At 41.6% G+C, this 19,390-nt stretch overlaps 1 protein-coding gene across 1 annotated transcript in view; it reads left to right on the top strand.

Moving 5' to 3' along the window:
- Nucleotides 1–19,390, top strand: part of LOC128983547 (WD repeat and FYVE domain-containing protein 3) — a 143,451-nt gene that overhangs the window by 121,817 nt on the left and 2,244 nt on the right. The window contains exons 55-59 of the mRNA XM_054402862.1: nucleotides 2,991–3,196; nucleotides 6,505–6,721; nucleotides 8,230–8,341; nucleotides 8,458–8,655; nucleotides 19,231–19,336. Of these exons, the coding sequence (XP_054258837.1) occupies nucleotides 2,991–3,196; nucleotides 6,505–6,721; nucleotides 8,230–8,341; nucleotides 8,458–8,655; nucleotides 19,231–19,327 (830 nt within the window). The 3' untranslated portion in view covers nucleotides 19,328–19,336. The remainder of the gene's footprint in view (nucleotides 1–2,990; nucleotides 3,197–6,504; nucleotides 6,722–8,229; nucleotides 8,342–8,457; nucleotides 8,656–19,230; nucleotides 19,337–19,390) is intronic.

Raw genomic sequence — 19,390 nt, 5'->3', positions numbered from 1 at the left:
TCACTTTGGATGAGATTAACACTATTACCAATTCTTAATTCTATTACCAGTCTGACAGGCCCACGGGAGTTTTCACAAACGCATGCTGGCAACACTGTTTACTTGGGGGATTCCATTCCCACAATACCTTCCCCCCTTTTCTTCCCCTACCTTTTGATATATTGTTTGTTCATTTTGCTTGGGTGCCGTGACCTTGACAGGTTGTCTGTTCATAACATGCCCGTCTCAGAAGCCCAGCGTTAGTTTATTTTAAAGCTGGGTCTCACAGACCGGGGGTTTCGGTTAGCGTCAGCCTGGGTAGGGTTAAGTATTAGTGTTAACCTATCCAGGCAACATTTTCCTGAGGTATGTAATCAATTGTTAGTAAGATTTCTTTCGTCTCACACAAGATAAATGAATGTTTAGCTAATCATTATATAACATCAGTTTTATCATTTTGAACATGCATGTAAAACAAAGTTTTTGCTGTTCCTACACATTTTACATAAAGCCTTATTCCAATAGGTTCATGTGTTTTTAGCGAATTTCCCTATAGGGAAGTAGCTATTACCGTAGGTGGCACGGTAAGACCTGGAGCCGGGACCGATATTCTTGATGTCCCTAGACGCCAAAAACCCAATTTATTCAAATTTTTATATATGTATATATGTAGATATATAGATAGATTTATATATATGAACAGGATAGCTTGAGTAATTTTTGTCCGATTTAGATGAAATTTGGTTTGAAGCTGTAAGGCAGGATAAACTTGAATGAGTTCGCGAACCAGCATGATCGGACATTGTTGTGTTGTATGTGAACAGGGTTTTACTTGACCCTCAAAAGACAAAATTTCCCAATTTCTCTCTAAACCATTTTAAAGAGCTTAAAAAAACAAATAATTTAGTATACCAAAGTGTTTTTGTACGGTTATTGGTTACGGAGAAAATTCCAAAAACTGCAAATTTAAAATTCCCATTTTATTCTTATGGAAAATATAGTAAAATGTAGTTTGCTTGTTTATGGACATATTTTGTTCAAACTTGGCAAATTTATCTATATATTGATTACGTAAGCCGATTCTTTGCGTAAAAATTGTGGGCGATTGGTAAGTCGTAGATTGACGGGAGGGGGCTCAAATTAAAGGTCTCGATCCCGTGATGGCGGGAAAAATAGTGAAATTCCCAAAATTGTAACACAAAATTCGATATAACGTAAAATGTTCTCCATTATAATAGCATTAAAAGCCATTTTCTGCTGATTTTTGTTTACTTCAATACAGCTGATCGCGATTTATCACTAAGCCGGTACGCAATATTAACATTTGGATGACCTAATTTCCAGTCAATTCTGCAATATAAAAAAACAGGGCTTTCTAACGTTACCTATAATAATAAGACTTTTTAGTTACGTTATAGACTTTTGAAATAAATTATTTTTCTGTGAAACTGATCAAATGTGTGTAGTTTTAATGTTTAACATGAAACAACCACATTGACTAAATAATTAACAATTCAAGATTAAATGAAAACTTCTGCTTTGTTTTTATTTCAAAACATGTGTTCCAAGATTTATTCTACACTTTCTTTGTACATTTACTAACATTTTTTTTAGTTTGAGATTTGTTGTTGTGTTTGGTTAATATTTTGTATGAAGTGGAATAACCTCAACGGCTACTCTATTAAAATAACCTGGGAACAAAGATGCAATAGGTTCGTACAGGAAATATATTTGTTAATTAAGTAAGTACTATGACAAGTTCCAATGGGCGGAAAACAATATTGTTGGAGATTTTAAACAGGTACTGTCTGTTGCAAAATAGTTTAAAATAGTATAGCCTAGCATGTATTTTATATAATAGTAAAGAGATCATTCTTATATAATAGTAAAACCTACAGGTAGTTTCCGTTTCTTTACTTTTCTTAAACAAACCAAACATATGCATATCAATGCTGATGAAAAGTAATTTCATGATTGGTTTCGATAACTGGGTAATGTAACCCTAACCAGTCGCAAAAGATTTAGGAATCAACTGATGATTAGGCCTATTTTCATTGAATATGTGTCATGGTCAATCACACCCTTAAGAGGAATACAACCGCATAGACTTACACTAATTGTAATTTTTTATGTTGATTAGAAAAGAATGTAGGGTTAGTTCAGTCAATAGAATACCTTTACTTTACACTAATTTTGTTAAGCCCTAACAAAAGGAGTACGGTATAATCTTAAAAATATAAACTGGGCAGGGATGCTAATTTAGCGGTTTTTACTAAGAACTAAGCTTCTCATCACACCTTTATTTGCCTTTTCATATTTGAAGACAGTTTCCAAAATTCCAATCAGGGAAGCCTGATAAAGCTACCTTAATACCTACCTTAATAAGGCAGAATTTATTCACAAACAATTATATGTTTGTTGCCTTTAGCAGAGTCGAACCTATGGAGTGATTCAAATTATTTATTGAAAATAACATCAATAAAAGCAAACAAAGACAAACAACAAACTGTTTTTTACACAATAGATATGGTGTACAGGGATATCTATTCTGACACATAAATAATATATTTCTGAATGTGTTTAAATATTAGAATAATTTGTTTTACATTATTGAGCTTTTTAGGGACTTATGTCCCTACAGGCCACTAGTTTATTTTATTTATACTAAGGTACATCTTACTAAAAAAAAAACACTTTATTAACCTCCCTGTAGCAGCATACCTAGGTACTCGTTAAACCTTATGCTATTTAAATAGATTTAATTTAAAATCAATTCAGGTAAATGTAAATTCACTTATCTGCAGGTTTTCTGCGGCGGGGGTATTTTTGTTGTTGTTTTTGTCTGTTTTTCTTACCTAGTAAAAAACCAATAAATTGTGAGACTTCTAAAAATCATTCTCACATTTTATAGTGTCATAAATTAGTTATGCATTTTAGCACATACTCTATATCGCTGCCATTGCTGTTACTGCCAACTTGAGTAATTTGAGATTTTACCTGTTATCCTACAGGAAAGTTAGTTGCCAAAAGTGGTTCAGAAAGTAGTTTATCAGAAGATGGAAATGAAAACAAGAAGAAAAAAGAAAAGCGTAAAAAGAGTAAAAAGGAGCCCGATGTCCAATCTGAAGAGAAAGAGCTATGTAGTGATGAAGACAAGGAGCTTACTACTGTACCTGTGGTGAGGAGGCGTAGATCTTCTACTCGCACAAACCCTCAGGTAAACCCATCAGCAACACTCGATAGTTTCACCAGTGATGCATAGCGAAAATGCTCATGATATCTTTCCAGCTGATTAATTCAAACCAAAATAAATAGAACTTGTTAGGCCTACTTTATCAAAACGAATAAAATAAATCCTTATCTTTATTCAACACATTCAAACAAAGTGTACTTGAATGTGTCATTGTTACTGTGTTGTTGTTGTATATATTTGAACGCTTAAAACTACAGCATGCAATCCATTGATATACTCAAACAAAACATTTTAGCCCCACTGCTAATTCACTCTGGCATTCCTAGACAGAACTGTTCCATCCTGGACCTTTGGTACTAGTTTGGCATTATTCTCAGAGATCGCATCACTTGTTGGGTCATTATTTTTCCTGTTATTCTGCAACTTGTTTTTGTGTGTATTTTTAGTTTCTTTGGTTTCCAAACCAGTTTTGGTAAATAAAAATATCATTTAACAGCAATAGTGAATTTAAAGGTTATGTTTTGTGTCAAAATGCCACGACCTTCTTGTGTACAATTATTTTGCATTGGTTGTAGTTAAAACACGTAGTCACGTCACAATGCCCTTATTGCCCCTTTACGGACAATTTTTGTTTAAAATCAGTTAGTATAGTTAACTGTGAATTGTCTTCCAATCTTTCTGAAGAGGGAGATATAATTAATTCAACCTAAAATAATAATGAAAAAGGAAGTTATCCCAAACATATTAAAATTGTTGTGTTGTTTCAGTTCCGCAAGTCTGAGTGTACCCCTGTACTGCCACTGGGTGTGGTAGAGGGAGAGGGCAAGGAGGTGGCTGGTGGTCTCAGACATATTGACATTGTTGTGTTGTGTTGTTTCAGTTCCGCAAGTCTGAGTGTGCCCCTGTACTGCCACTGGGAGTAGTAGAGGTAGAGGGCAAGGAGGTGGCTGGAGGTCTCAGACATATTGACATTGTTGTGTTGTGTTGTTTCAGTTCCGCAAGTCGGAGTGTGCCCCTGTACTGCCACTGGGAGTAGTAGAGGGAGAGGGCAAGGAGGTGGCTGGAGGTCTCAGACATATTGACATTGTTGTGTTGTGTTGTTTCAGTTCCGCAAGTCTGAGTGTACCCCTGTACTGCCACTGGGAGTAGTAGAGGGAGAGGGCAAGGAGGTGGCTGGAGGTCTCAGACATATTGACATTGTTGTGTTGTATCAGTTCCGAAAGTTGGAGTGTGTCCCTGCACGGCCGCTGGGAGTGGTATAGGGGGAGGGCAAGGAGGTGGCTGGAGGTCTCAGACATATTGACATTGTTGTGTTGTATCAGCAGGGCCGATTTACCGAATAGGCAAGGTAGGCACGTGCCTAGGGCGCGAGGCAATTGGCTTTTTTTGGGGGCGCCAAAAAATTGGAAAAAAGAAAAAAAATTGTGGCTGTTTTTGCATGCGATCGCGGTAATCTGATAATCCCTTGCGGCCGTGAAGACACCTTAACAGTCTCCCACAATTGCGGCAAGATGTTAATTATTTACCGCGGTTGTATATACGTCGTCATCGTCCGTCTCCCGCGATCGCGTCAAAGTTCTGACTATTTCCAGCGGATGTGTGGACATAATTATCGTCCTCCTTGATCGCGGCAATATATGAACACATCCCGCGGTCGTGATGAGATTATCACCGTCTACCGCGAATGAGGCAAAATTGTAATCTTTTCCCGGGGTCGTGAGGCATTGTCATCCTCTCCCGCCATTGCGGCAAATGGTAATCATCTCCCGCGGTTGTTTGGAGATCATCATCGTCTTTCACGAATGAGGCAAATTTCTGATTTTTCCTGTGGTTGAGTGGACATTATCATCGTCTTACGCGATTGCGGTAAAATTCTGATCATCCCTCGCAGCCGTGTAGAGTAGACATCATTATTGTAACTCCCGCGATCCTGTAGACATCGCAATCGTCCCCCGCTGTCGTGAAGACATCATATAATCGTCTCCCGCGATCGTGAAGACATCGTAATCGTCTCCGCGCGATCGTGAAGACATCGTAATCGTCTCCGCGCGATCGTGAAGACATCGTAATCGTCTCCGCGCGATCGTGAAGACATCGTAATCGTCTCCCGCGGTCGTGAAGACATCGTAATCGTCTCCCGCTGTCGTGATTCATCGTAATCGTCTCCCGCTGTCGTGAAGACATCGTAATTGTCTCCCGCGATTACGGCAAAATGTTAATAATATCCTGCAGTTATGTGGATATCATTATCGTCTTCCGCGATCGTGGCAAATTTCTGACTGTTTTCCGTGGTTGTGTGGACCATGATCATATCCCGCGGTCATTTAGTCATTATCATAGTCTCGCGCGATCGCGGTAAAATCATGATCATATCCCATGGTCGTTTAGACATTATCATCGTATCATGCGATCGCGGCAATATTCTGATTATCCTCTGTGGATCTCATTATCGTATTGAGCGATCACGGTAAAATCATGATCATATCCCGCGGTCGTTTAGATATTATTATCATCTCATGCGATCGCGGCAAAGTTTTGATCATTCCTTGAGGCCTTGTGGAGACATATTATTGCCTCCCGTCTCCCGTGGTCACGGAAACGTCACTGTTGTAAATTGGCAATTCCAGGTAGAAAATTAACACATAATTCCTGGTTCAAAAAAATTCACGCTTAGTTTCCGGATTTCCCGGTTGGTGGTCACCCTGTTATATATTGCAAAGGGGCGCTACTATTAGTTGTGCCTAGGGCGCTGACATGGTCAAAAACGGGCCTGTGTATCAGTTCCGAAAGTTGGAGTGTGTCCCTGCACGGCCACTAGGAGTGGTATAGGGGGAGGGCAAGGAGGTGGCTGGAGGTTTCAGACATATTGACATTGTTGTGTTGTGTTGTTTCAGTTCCGAAAGTCGGAGTGTGCCCTGCGCGGCCGCTGGTACTGGTGGAGAAGAGGCTGGTGGTCTCAGACATATTGACATTGTTGTGTTGTGTTGTTTCAGTTCCGAAAGTCGGAGTGTGCCCCTGCATGGCCGCTGGGACTGGTGGAGAGAGAGAGCAAGGATGAGGCTGATGGTCTCAGACATATTGACATTGTTATGTTGTGTTGTTTCAGTTCCGCAAGTCGGAGTGTGCCCCTGCGCGGCCGCTGGGACTGGTGGAGAGGGAGAGCAAGAATGAGGCTGGTGGTCTCAGACATATTGACATTGTTGTGTCGTGTTGTTTCACTTCCGAAAGTTGGAGTGTGCCCCTGCACGGCTGCTGGGACTGGTGGAGAGGGAGAGCAAGGATGAGGCTGGTGGTCGCAGACATATTGACATTGTTGTGTTGTGTTGTTTCAGTTCCGCAAGTCGGAGTGTGCCCCTGCGCGGCCGCTGGGGCTGGTGGAGAGGGAGAGCAAGGATGAGGCTGGTGGTCTCAGACCCAGCAAGTCAGACACCAGCCTTACAGACAGCTTTGTCGTGGTCACAGCTGACGGGGAAGCTAAGGATGAGGAGCCAGCCCCTGTACCTCCTCTAAGACGCAACCGCATCAACAACCACCACACTCTGCGACAAGGTAACACTATCCTACAGCCCTTAGCTCTAGCCCAGATTTCATGTCTATGCCTTGTACCTCCAACTCTCCTTATACTGAGTGCCTCTATGTTGTTTATAACTTTGGGTAAATGGTTCAATTTGTTATACTTCTTTGGGTACCTCACATAAAAAGAACCAGGTCATCTTAGTTAGTAACAAAGCTTTAACCTCATCTATTCAATACAATGTAGTCTACCAGTTGGGAATCATGTGAATGTCGGGGAAAAAACGGGAATTTTGAAAGGTCGGGAAAAGTTAATAAAAAGTAATAAATTTCAGCTGTAGGTCGGGAATAATCTATCTCTCAAAATTAGAGATGGATGGATTCCGAAAGTTTGGGACTACCCGTTAATAAATTAACCACAATAAATTGCTTTAAGCTTAAAAAAGAAGCTCTAAACAAATATTCAGAACTATTCAAAGGAAAGATTGGTAATGCTCCATATGTCTGCAGTTTAACACTTAATGAGAATGCTCGTCCAGTATTTTCATATCCAACTCCAGTGCCCTTTGAGCCTGACAGTGCCGACAGTTCTCAAAACACCGATTGTACCACTGAACTCAGCCCAGTGCACTACTTTGTGCTCTTGTATACTTTGAACATTCTACTCCAACTTCACTGAAGCCTATCGTGTATTCAATGCCAGTTCCACCAGTTAGCTATGAATATGTACGCCTACCTCATGCTCATGTAAAACCATTGACATGATAGAATGGCCTCTGGATTGTCAGAGTGAACTAATATAGGTTTAAATTACCTTTTTGCTGTCAAAAGGATCCTTGATTGTAGTATAACAACTACAGCTTTTTCATGCTTGTAAAGTAGCATATCTTCAGGTCGTGAATGTCTAAACTGTCTTACTAATAATCCAACAGACATGACCACATTTAAATATTAGTCGACCAGTATTTAAATGTATTGTTGTGTGTGTTTTTTCATATGTATTTCCCGTGTTATTTATTTTTGACAAACTCTTCATGAGGGATTATTAGCGAGACAGTTTAGACATTCTCGACCTGAAGATGTGCTACTTTACAAGCATTATAGATTAGCATTATAGATGTAATGTGCAGGGCAATTTTACCTGATCCAGTGAAAACCCTAAAGCCAATTACCTACACACCACACCAACACCACCAGTTTGCTATGAATATCCCACATCAAGACTTCTAACTGTTGCATTAAGCTTGTAAATTGTTTGGTCTGCCTGTTCTCTTTTTAGAGGGGAAGACTGTAATACATTCACATGTCCACATGTCCTGGCTCATTTGAACAATTATCTAAACCATCTGTTTAATGTTTATGTTTACTTTTTGTAATTTTTCTGATTGAATGATTGAAATCACTTTCTGTTCTAACATTTTAAAGTGTTGCTTTTATTAGTTTAAAAGTTAAATATGCTTTAGAGAGATACATCAGAAATATTACCAACTGAAAGCTAGAACTACTTACCATGAAACTTTTCCTTAAGAACGTAATGTTTGCAGGGTTTGTGTGGCAGAGACAATTAGTGTTCCGCAGTAAACTGACGATGCACACTGCCTACGACCGCAAAGACAATGCTGAGCCAGCCTCCATAACTGCCCTAGCTGTTTCCAGGTATGTGTCAGTCATTTAGTCTTTAGTCGTGCCTCAATCGCTTCATTTTTAGTGTACGATTTGTTGTGCTGATTTGGAAACTAGTTGTTGGATTACAACAACGTGATGTGTTGCAGGGACCATCGCACTGTGTATGTTGGTGACACGAGAGGTCGAGTGTTCTCTTGGAGTGTGACTGACCAGCCAGGTCGCGGGGTCGCTGACCATTGGCTCAAGGACGAGGGTGCTGAGGGCTGCGCTAGCTGTAATGTTCGCTTCTCCATCTACGAGCGACGCCACCATTGTCGAAACTGTGGCAATGTCTTTTGTTCCAAGTCAGTTTACTCAATTTTTCCAACAAATATTATTTTGCGTTGGTTGTAGTTGAAACAATAAGTGACGTTACAATACCCTTAGTGCCTCCTTACCAATCATTTTGTTTAACATAATTTAGTGTTAAGCTGAAAATGAAGGTAGACTTCCACGGTCAAAGTAGAATGTATGATCTAGGTCTTCAGGAGATGACTAAACACTTGTCTTAACTGACAAAAATAAAAATTGGTCAATTTTTCAGATGCTTTGTAACAGCCCATCTATGAGGCAGTTGAATTGTAGCTAGCTCTGAGGATGCATTGCTGCAACGCATCTGAAAAGTCAGCCAGTATTTTCACTATCAATTTCGCTTATATTAACTAGTCAGGCCCGTATTTGACCATGTCAGCGCCCTAGGCACAACTAATAGTAGCGCCCCTTTGCAATATATAACAGGGTGACCACCAACCGGGAAATCCGGAAACTAAGCGTGAATTTTTTTGAACCAGGAATTATGTGTTAATTTTCTACTTGGAATTGTCAATTTACAACAGTGACGTTTCCGTGACCACGGGAGACGGGAGGCAATAATATGTCTCCACAAGGCCTCAAGGAATGATCAAAACTTTGCCGCGATCGCATGAGATGATAATAATATCTAAACGACCGCGGGATATGATCATGATTTTACCGTGATCGCGCAATACGATAATGAGATCCACAGAGGATAATCAGAATATTGCTGCGATCGCATGATACGATGATAATGTCTAAACGACCATGGGATATGATCATGATTTTACCGCGATCGCGCGAGACTATGATAATGACTAAATGACCGCGGGATATGATCATAGTCCACACAACCACGGAAAACAGTCAGAAATTTGCCACGATCGCGGAAGACGATAATGATATCCACATAACTGCAGGATATTATTAACATTTTGCCGTAATCGCGGGAGACAATTACGATGTCTTCACGACAGCGGGAGACGATTACGATGAATCACGACAGCGGGAGACGATTACGATGTCTTCACGACCGCGGGAGACGATTACGATGTCTTCACGATCGCGCGGAGATGATTACGATGTCTTCACGATCGCGCGGAGACGATTACGATGTCTTCACGATCGCGCGGAGACGATTACGATGTCTTCACGATCGCGGGAGATGATTACGATGTCTTCACGACCGAGGGAGACGATTATATGATGTCTTCACGACAGCGGGGGACGATTGCGATGTCTACAGGATCGCGGGAGTTACAATAATGATGTCTACTCTACACGGCTGCGAGGGATGATCAGAATTTTACCGCAATCGCGTAAGACGATGATAATGTCTTGTTATTAATTATTAATTAATAATTAATTGTTATTAGTTAATAATTAATTGTTATTAGTTATTAGTAATTTATTCATGTAGATATTATTTATTTATTTATTTATTTCCAAGTTATCCATTATTTATACTTGTTACTTATTATTCTCACTATCCTAATTTAAAAACAAAACCAAAAGTAAAATGCCTGTAATCACACGTTCTAAAGACTTGTTGAATCTCACAGATGGATTATTTTTTATCGATCAGGAAGTTATTGACCTTGCTTCAGGTTTTTATGCTGAGCTGAGATCAACCATTGCTAGTTTTGGTGAGGACTCGGTAGAAAAATTGATTCCGCATGTGACCAGCTTAATGGAAAAACTCAACAACGTGTGTAAGTCCAACGAAGAAGCTCTCAGAGAAATTAATCAGCTACAAGATCAACTGAGCATGGCTGAAAGTCGTTGTATGGACTTAAACAAAAGTTTTAAAGAAAAATCCATGGTTTGTTGTGAGTTGGAGGATCAACTTGATGCTGACATCGGTAGTCTGACCGCTGACCTGGAGAAGATCAAGGCCGAAAATAAACAGCTAAAGAAGAGGGCAGAGTCAAATGTGGACCATGAAGGCATCTTGCTGGAAAGCCAACAGAAAGTAGCTGACCTGACCGCTGACCGCCAGCGCTTGATGACTTCAATAGAAGTGTTGGAGGCAGAGATAAAATGCTTGAGGGGAGAACTGAGAAGAGCTGAGAGTCGTGCAAGGCAGAGAAGATCTTCTTCCGACATGAGCCTGCTAGCGGAGCTATCAGCTGCGGAGAAACAAGAGACTTCACTGCACACTGTTACCCCAGCTTCACTCCGCACTGTTACCCCTGCTTGCTCTGCTGCTCCCTGCACACCTCCTCGGCCTACGACTCCACACTGTGACACTTCACCTGCACCTAGGTCGGAGGAGAAGCCGGACGGACAACACAAGACATTAAGAAATGTACTTGTAATTGGGGACTCACACTTAAGGTACTCAACAAATATGTGCAAAGAGAAGGGGGCATATGTTAAATGCTGTCCAGGGGGAAAGATTTTAGACATTAAGAATGTATTGTTAGGTTATTTAGGTGTAAGTTTGTCTGTGATATATTTTCATGTTGGATGCAACAATCTCAGACGTGGCTATCGGGGGGGGCCCGGGGTACAATGGGGGTCATGGGAAACGTGAGGCTCTCCACAGCATGGCTGACCTTTTGTACTCTGCCAGAACACACTTTCCAAATTCAAAATTAGTTCTGAACAGTGTTCTGATTAGGCGAGACGTTAGTTATAGAGCACTCCACGACTTTAACACCCAGGTTGAGCTGATGTGTAACAACTTCGGTGTTACATTCGTGGAGGCTAACACGTGTGTTGGCAGAGGGGATCTGGCCCGTGATGGAGTGCACTTCAGCCGACGAGCTGTTTCTCGCCTCGGGCATTTGCTCATGGATGTGATTGGGACCCTTTTGCAGTCTCAGAATGACCCACATGTCTCTGGTCAGGGTGATGTCAACTTAATGCCTACCCCGCTTTCTCCTGTACTGGGCCATGATGCGGTGGCTGCAGCTGACTGTGGCCATGGCGGCAGTCAGAGTGTTGTCACTGTGTCGGAAAACTAGTCGGAGGGGGAGGTGTGGGCAATGTCAGAATTGGTCACCTAAACATACGCTCTTTGAACACTGGATTCACTGAAATGTGTGAACTTGTCCTTGATTTAAATTTTGACATTTTTGGTGTGACAGAGACCTGGCTTCACCCTGACACTCCCTCAGACAACTTCAATATACCAGGATACAGATTGTTGCGCTCTGATCGCCACCACATTTCTGGCTTATTTGAGGAGGAGGAAGCCGGTGAAGGCATTGCTTTATACATCAGGGAAGGAATTATGTATGACCAACATATTTTTCCAGCCAACCTTCCACCTGGTATAGAAACACTTTCTGTTGTCATCAGGCTAAAAAGCCAGAGACTGGGTCTGTGTGTAGTATACAGGCCTCCCAATGTACGATACACTAACCTTGATTCTTTGTTTCACTCCCTATTTGTTGACTTAGCAGTTGAAGTCGACTCTGTGATCTGTCTGGGTGACACAAACGTTGATCTTATGTCAAAAACAAGTAGTGATTCTAAATATTTATGCCGACTCTTGAGAGAATCAAATACAATCCAGTTAATAAACGAGCCTACGAGGGTGACAGCAACTTCAGCCACCTTGTTAGACCACATATTCGTGGACAGGTCGGTTGAAGTCAAGAGGATCGGCGTTATAAATGCACCTAGCATATTAGATCACAGAGGGAAGTCAATTACGGACCACAAGCTTATTTTTTGTGAATTGATCCTAAGAAAAGAACAAAAGAAACCAAAGATGATCAGATATAGGGATTTTTCAAAATTCAATGTTGACCAAGCGGTAAGAGAACTTTCTGAAATAGATTGGAAAAAGATAACGATCTTACAAGGAGTAAATAATATTGAAAATGCGTTGACCAATGAAATTAGAAAAGTATATGATAGCCACGCACCTATAGTGTGTAAAAGGGTAACCAAGAAAGTAGCTCCGTGGAGAAATGATATAATTAAGAAATTGACTAGGGAAAAAAATAAATTAAGGAATAGATATTGGAAGTCAAGAAGTGGTCCTGATTGGCATAAGTATAAGGAAATAAGAAACAGATTAAATTCAATGGTCTGGCATGCGAAAAAAAGGTTTTTTACCAACAAACTGTCGACAACAAACAACAGCAAAGATTTCTGGAAATGTATAAAGAATTGCGAAGTTTATAAGAACAATTGTGTAGAAACTATTGACGGTTTTGAAGCTAATGACATTAATGAATATTTTACAAAAATGGGGTCTGGTATCAAGGCTGATGAAGAAATTATTAAATTTTATATGACTAATAAACAAGATGAAACAAGAAACGAATGTCGATTTAGTGCTGTCACCGAAGCAACTGTAAAACTAGTGATGAATCAAATAAAGTCTAAAGCTGTAGGCAGTGATGAAATATCAATAGACATGTTAAAAGCTGTGAGTCCGTTTGCTATTGAAGCAATCACACATCTTGTAAATGAGTCACTCATCAGTGGAGTATTCCCGAATGCATGGAAGCAAAGTATTGTCAGGCCATTGCCAAAAACAGCTGCACCAACTAAGGTAGAAGATCTTAGACCAATATCAATACTTCCAGCAATATCTAAAATATTAGAGAAAATAGTGATTGACCAGATATCCCAATTTATGAATGACAATAGGCTGCTACCTAAACTACAGTCAGGTTTTAGAAAAAACCACAGCACATGTACAGCTTTGACCAATTTATTCTGTGACATGATTGATGCCAAGGACAAAGGGAAACATAGCTCACTTGTCATGCTTGATTACTCCAAAGCATTTGATTCTATGGACCATAGTATGCTGATTGCAAAAATGAAATATGTGGGTTTTAGTGATAGAATCACTACATGGATTCGCTCTTACCTTATCGACCGAATGCAGGTTACCAGATTGGGTAGTGAAACATCGTATTCCCTCGTCAAAAAACGGGGCGTTCCTCAAGGTAGCTGTTTGGGGCCTGTACTTTACACGCTTTACACAGCTGACTTTCCCAGCTGTGTAAAACATTGCACTGCACACTTGTATGCAGATGATTCCCAGTTGCACTTGTCTTATGTGCCTGGTTACATGAGTGAGGCCATCGACAAGATCAACACTGATCTGGAGAACATCTCCAAATGGTCTAGCATTAATGGGCTTAGGCTAAATCCAGACAAGTGCACTGTACTTCATACTGCCCCTGTGAACCTAGTACAGACACTAAGAGATAATGGCTTGAGCATCAATCTTGAGGGCAGGAGTCTGGCAGTCTGTGACAAGGCCAAAACTCTTGGCGTCATTATTGACAGAAATTTGAATTTTAAAGATCACATCACGCATGTCTCCCAACGAGCAATAGGAAGACTGAGAGGTCTGTACAGGTTCAGAGGTATGCTGCCTGAGGCTGCAAAGCTTCAACTCATGCAGTCACTGATATTGTCAGTAGTCTACTACTGCTTCCCTGCATATGGCAATAGTATCACTAAGGAAGACATGTGCAGAATACAGCGAATTCAAAACTCAGCAATCAGATTTGTATTCTGCCTTAAAAAATTTGATCATGTTTCCCCTTTCCGTGAAGCAGCCGGGATGTTGCCCATGGAAGCCATGTGCAGGTTTTTGACGTGCTGCATGACTCACAGGGTACTGACTCTCCGTGAGCCCGACTATCTTTGCGAGAGGCTTTCTGTCCGGGATGAGGTCATACAACGTAGGACACGTCATGGTGGGAGGCTTCACTTTCCAAGGGTCACCTTGGAATTGGGAAAGAAAAGTTTCTCATATTTCGGACCCACATTGTACAACGGACTACCCGAGAGCCTAAAAACCGTTGCATCCAACAATACCTTTAAGATTAAGATTAAAAAGTTTTTAAAAGATATGAATGTTTAGTTGTAAGGGGAATAGGTTAATGACAAAAGTTGTTCTGAAAAACTGACATGTATCAGAGAAACGCTGGCTAATAAGACGTTTTTATTTTTATTTATTTTTTATTTAATGTCCACTCAACCACGGGAAAAATCAGAAATTTGCCTCATTCGTGAAAGACGATGATGATCTCCAAACAACCGCGGGAGATGATTACCATTTGCCGCAATGGCGGGAGAGGATGACAATGCCTCACGACCATGGGAGGCGATGATGTCTTCACGGCTGTGAGGGATTAAAAGAATTTTATCGTGATCACGCAAGAAGATGATAATGTCCACACGACCCCGGGAAAAGATTACAATTTTGCCTCATTCGCGGTAGACGGTGATAATCTCATCACGACCGCGGGATGTGTTCATATATTGCCGCGATCAAGGAAGACGATAATTATGTCCACACATCCATTACATTACATTACATTATTTGTCATGAGAGCCGAAGCCCCCTGACTGCATACCCGGTACCTGTCGTGAGACTTACCCGGGCCCCATGATGTAGGCCGAAGCTTACGCATCAACCTTTTGCACATCATGGGCGGATGACTTAAGGTCATCAGGCTCACCGGCTGCCGAAGCAGACCCTTCGGAAAGAGGGTTGCCCCTCAATCCTAACCAGGGTTTCCGGCTACTTGTTTAAGCGTCACTCCACCTGGGTTCCACTAGGTCGGGACCTAGAGGTCCATAATGGAGCGCCCCGACGCATTTAGTGCAAGCAACACTCGGGACCTATCTAATCCCTGACAGGCAAACCCGCCATCAATAGCCAGAAGGAAGGGGACCGTCAGCACGCTGACAGGGGGAACCCCAACCTCCCATTTACACCACTACCCGATCGAGGCCTTACCCAGTTGCTGGGAAACCAGAGATAACCAGAGCGATAGATCCCCAGATACCCCTGGCGGGCTCGGACCCAGCACCCGATCTACTTCGTTTGCCCGTCAGACCCAACATCACTGCCAGGCCATCAGAGTTTCCCAAAAGGAGGCAGGTATAGAAGTGGGACCCACCCGGATGAACCTATCCACCAGAGGTGGCGACACCCTTGACTCAATTGAGGTTCCGGGAAGAACCCCCCACACTCAAGATAACCATACCGTCCGTGCTCAGAGACAGGGATTGGTTTGCATAAGTGCCTACAAACCGTTGCCCTCACACTGCGGAAAGTTACGTTGCCCTTGAGTGTCCCCGTGAGCTACGGGTACTTGCCCGTTTTCACCTCCAGGAAAGGTTACTTCCAAAGTCGAGGATTTGCCACACTGAATGCTGGTCGCACACAACAAGCAGGCCGAAGCCCAAAGAACCACAGACACAGGTAGGTTAGAGAATATGATGCACTTCCATCTCTCCTAGAGCTAAACACCCCTCCATCCTGGATAAAGGAATGTCACTGGGACCCAATGCCCAGTCGTCCATGTCTGTGGCCTACTTGAAAATGCCGATACCAACACCGAGCATTTACCTCCCCTTTGGGGGCTAAGTATTTCACCTCCCAGGACGCCTACTTCCAAAGTCGAGGATATGCCTCACAAAATGTCAGTCGAACACAACAGGTAGGACGAGCCCGAAGAACTCAGTCACAACCACAAGCTACAGGCAGGTGAAAGATCTATGAACTTAATCAACACTAGCAGAGCTGAACACCCCACCACCCTGAATGGAGGGAATGTCACTGGGTACTCTCACTTTGGGTACAACCCAAAGAGGCTGGCTTGTCCAGTCGTCCATAGCTTGTGGCCTACCTGAAGTGCCGGTTCCAACACCGGGCAATTACCTCCCCTCTGGGAGAGCTAGGGTCCGCGTGGTCGCCCAGGCCACGTACCCACGCAAGCGTGGGCCCCCTGCGGTTAATATGCGTTAATTATTTACCGCGGTTGTATATACGTCGTCATCGTCCGTCTCCCGCGATCGCGTCAAAGTTCTGACTATTTCCAGCGGATGTGTGGACATAATTATCGTCTTCCTTGATCGCGGCAATATATGAACACATCCCGCGGTCGTGATGAGATTATCACCGTCTACCGCGAATGAGGCAAAATTGTAATCTTTTCCCGGGGTCGTGTGGACATTATCATCTTCTTGCGTGATCACGATAAAATTCTTTTAATCCCTCACAGCCGTGAAGACATCATCGCCTCCCATGGTCGTGAGGCATTGTCATCCTCTCCCGCCATTGCGGCAAATGGTAATCATCTCCCGCGGTTGTTTGGAGATCATCATCGTCTTTCACGAATGAGGCAAATTTCTGATTTTTCCCGTGGTTGAGTGGACATTATCATCGTCTTACGCGATTGCGGTAAAATTCTGATCATCCCTCGCAGCCGTGTAGAGTAGACATCATTATTGTAACTCCCGCGATCCTGTAGACATCGCAATCGTCCCCCGCTGTCGTGAAGACATCATATAATCGTCTCCCTCGGTCGTGAAGACATCGTAATCATCTCCCGCGATCGTGAAGACATCGTAATCGTCTCCGCGCGATCGTGAAGACATCGTAATTGTCTCTGCGCGATCGTGAAGACATCGTAATCGTCTCCACGCGATCGTGAAGACATTGTAATCGTCTCCCGCGGTCGTGAAGACATCGTAATCGTCTCCCGCTGTCGTGATTCATCGTAATCGTCTCCCGCTGTCGTGAAGACATCGTAATTGTCTCCCGCGATTACGGCAAAATGTTAATAATATCCTGCAGTTATGTGGATATCATTATCGTCTTCCGCGATCGTGGCAAATTTCTGACTGTTTTCCGTGGTTGTGTGGACCATGATCATATCCCGCGGTCATTTAGTCATTATCATAGTCTCGCGCGATCGCGGTAAAATCATGATCATATCCCATGGTTGTTTAGACATTATCATCGTATCATGCGATCGCGGCAATATTCTGATTATCGTATTGCGCGATCACGGTAAAATCATGATCATATCCCGCGGTCGTTTAGATATTATTATCATCTCATGCGATCACGGCAAAGTTTTGATCATTCCTTGAGGCCTTGTGGAGACATATTATTGCCTCCCGTCTCCCGTGGTCACGGAAACGTCACTGTTGTAAATTGACAATTCCAGGTAGAAAATTAACACATAATTCCTGGTTCAAAAAAATTCACGCTTAGTTTCCGGATTTCCCGGTTGGTGGTCACCCTGTTATATATTGCAAAGGGGCGCTACTATTAGTTGTGCCTAGGGCGCTGACATGGTCAAAAACGGGCCTGTACAAACACTGAGACATGGTCTTGCCATATAAATTCTTTGCATCAAGATACAAAAACGAAGACATGGCCTAGCCATATAAATTGTTTGCACCAAGATATAAGGTACACACTGAGACATGGCCATGCCATATACATTCTTTGCATCAAGATACAAAAACTGAGACATGGCCTTGCTATGCTAATTATTTGTATCAAGATACAAACAATGAGACATGGCCTTGCCATATAAATTCTTTGCATCACGATACAAAAACTGAGACATGGCCTTGCCATATAAATTATTTGTATCAAGATACAAACAACGAGATCGACATGGCCTTGCCATATAAATTCTTTGCATCAAGATACAAACAATGAGACATGGCCTTGCCATATAAATTCTTTGCATCAAAATACAAATAGGAAGACATGGCCTAGCCATATAAATTGTTTGCATCAAGATACAAACACTGAGACATGGCCTTGACATATAAATTCTTTGCATCAAGATACAAATACGAAGACATGGCCTAGCCATATAAATTGTTACGCCAAGATATAAGGTATAAACTGAGAAATGCCATGTCATATACATTCTTGCATCAAGATACAAACACTGAGACAATATAAATTATTTTTATCAAGATATAAACAATGAGACATGGCCTTGCCATATAAATTCTTTGCATCTAGATATAAACACTGAGACATGGCCTTGATATGCAAATTATTTGTATCAAGATACAAACAATGAGACATGGCCTTGCCATATAAATTCTTTGCATCACGATACAAAAACTGAGACATGGCCTTGCCATAAAATTTTTTTGCATCAAAATACAAACACTGAGGCATGGCCTTGCCATATAAATTATTTGTATCAAGATACAAACAATGAGACATGGCCTTGCCATATAAATTCTTTGCATCAAGATATAAGGTACGGTATTCTTTTTTGTGAAGTTGAGTGAGCTGTGAATTTGATCTTCAGTTTTTATAACTGAACCAAGATTAATGACTTACAATATCAAAATAGTGAATAGTTAACAATTCATAATGTAGTTTTTGTCTATAAATATGAAAATTATATCTTCAACCTTATTATTTATTTATTAAGTACTTGAACGTCAAACTATGCGAATCCGAAAATATCCTAATCCGAACCTCTAATTATCCAATCCAATCCGAACCGAGCCTTAACTATCCGACTTGAATCAGATCCGAACTGAAATTTCACCATCCTCACACCTACATATGTAAATAATATTTTTTAAACAACAAAAATCTAAAATAATGTATTTTCATTTAATAGAAACAGCATTAAGCTAAACATGTTCCATTACATTTATAGTTGTTGAAGAATCAGTGAATAAGAGTATATCAATTAGACTCAGAGCAATGTAGATATTGTGGATTAGAACATATAATTAATACAAATTGTTAATGTATTTATAACATTTAAATAGTGAACATAACATAAGTCAGCGGATAATGTAGTTTGCTTGTTACACAGGTGCAGCAGGTTTGAGTCAGAGATATCTCGGCTGAGAATACTGAAGCCTGTGAGAGTGTGTCAGGGCTGTCACGCCTCTCTACGCAAGGACTCCTAAACTCACCTGGTACATACTAAACAAGTTGTAGTTAACAATTAGGCTACTCGAAACAGTATGATG

The sequence above is a fragment of the Macrosteles quadrilineatus genome, unplaced genomic scaffold, assembly GCF_028750875.1.
Source record: "Macrosteles quadrilineatus isolate MER2022 unplaced genomic scaffold, UCM_ALF_1.0 Scaffold_1__1_contigs__length_201487025, whole genome shotgun sequence".
Classification (NCBI taxonomy): domain Eukaryota; kingdom Metazoa; phylum Arthropoda; class Insecta; order Hemiptera; family Cicadellidae; genus Macrosteles; species Macrosteles quadrilineatus.
The sequence above is the reverse complement of the archived record's forward strand: the minus strand, read 5'-3'. Positions and strand labels throughout refer to the sequence as shown.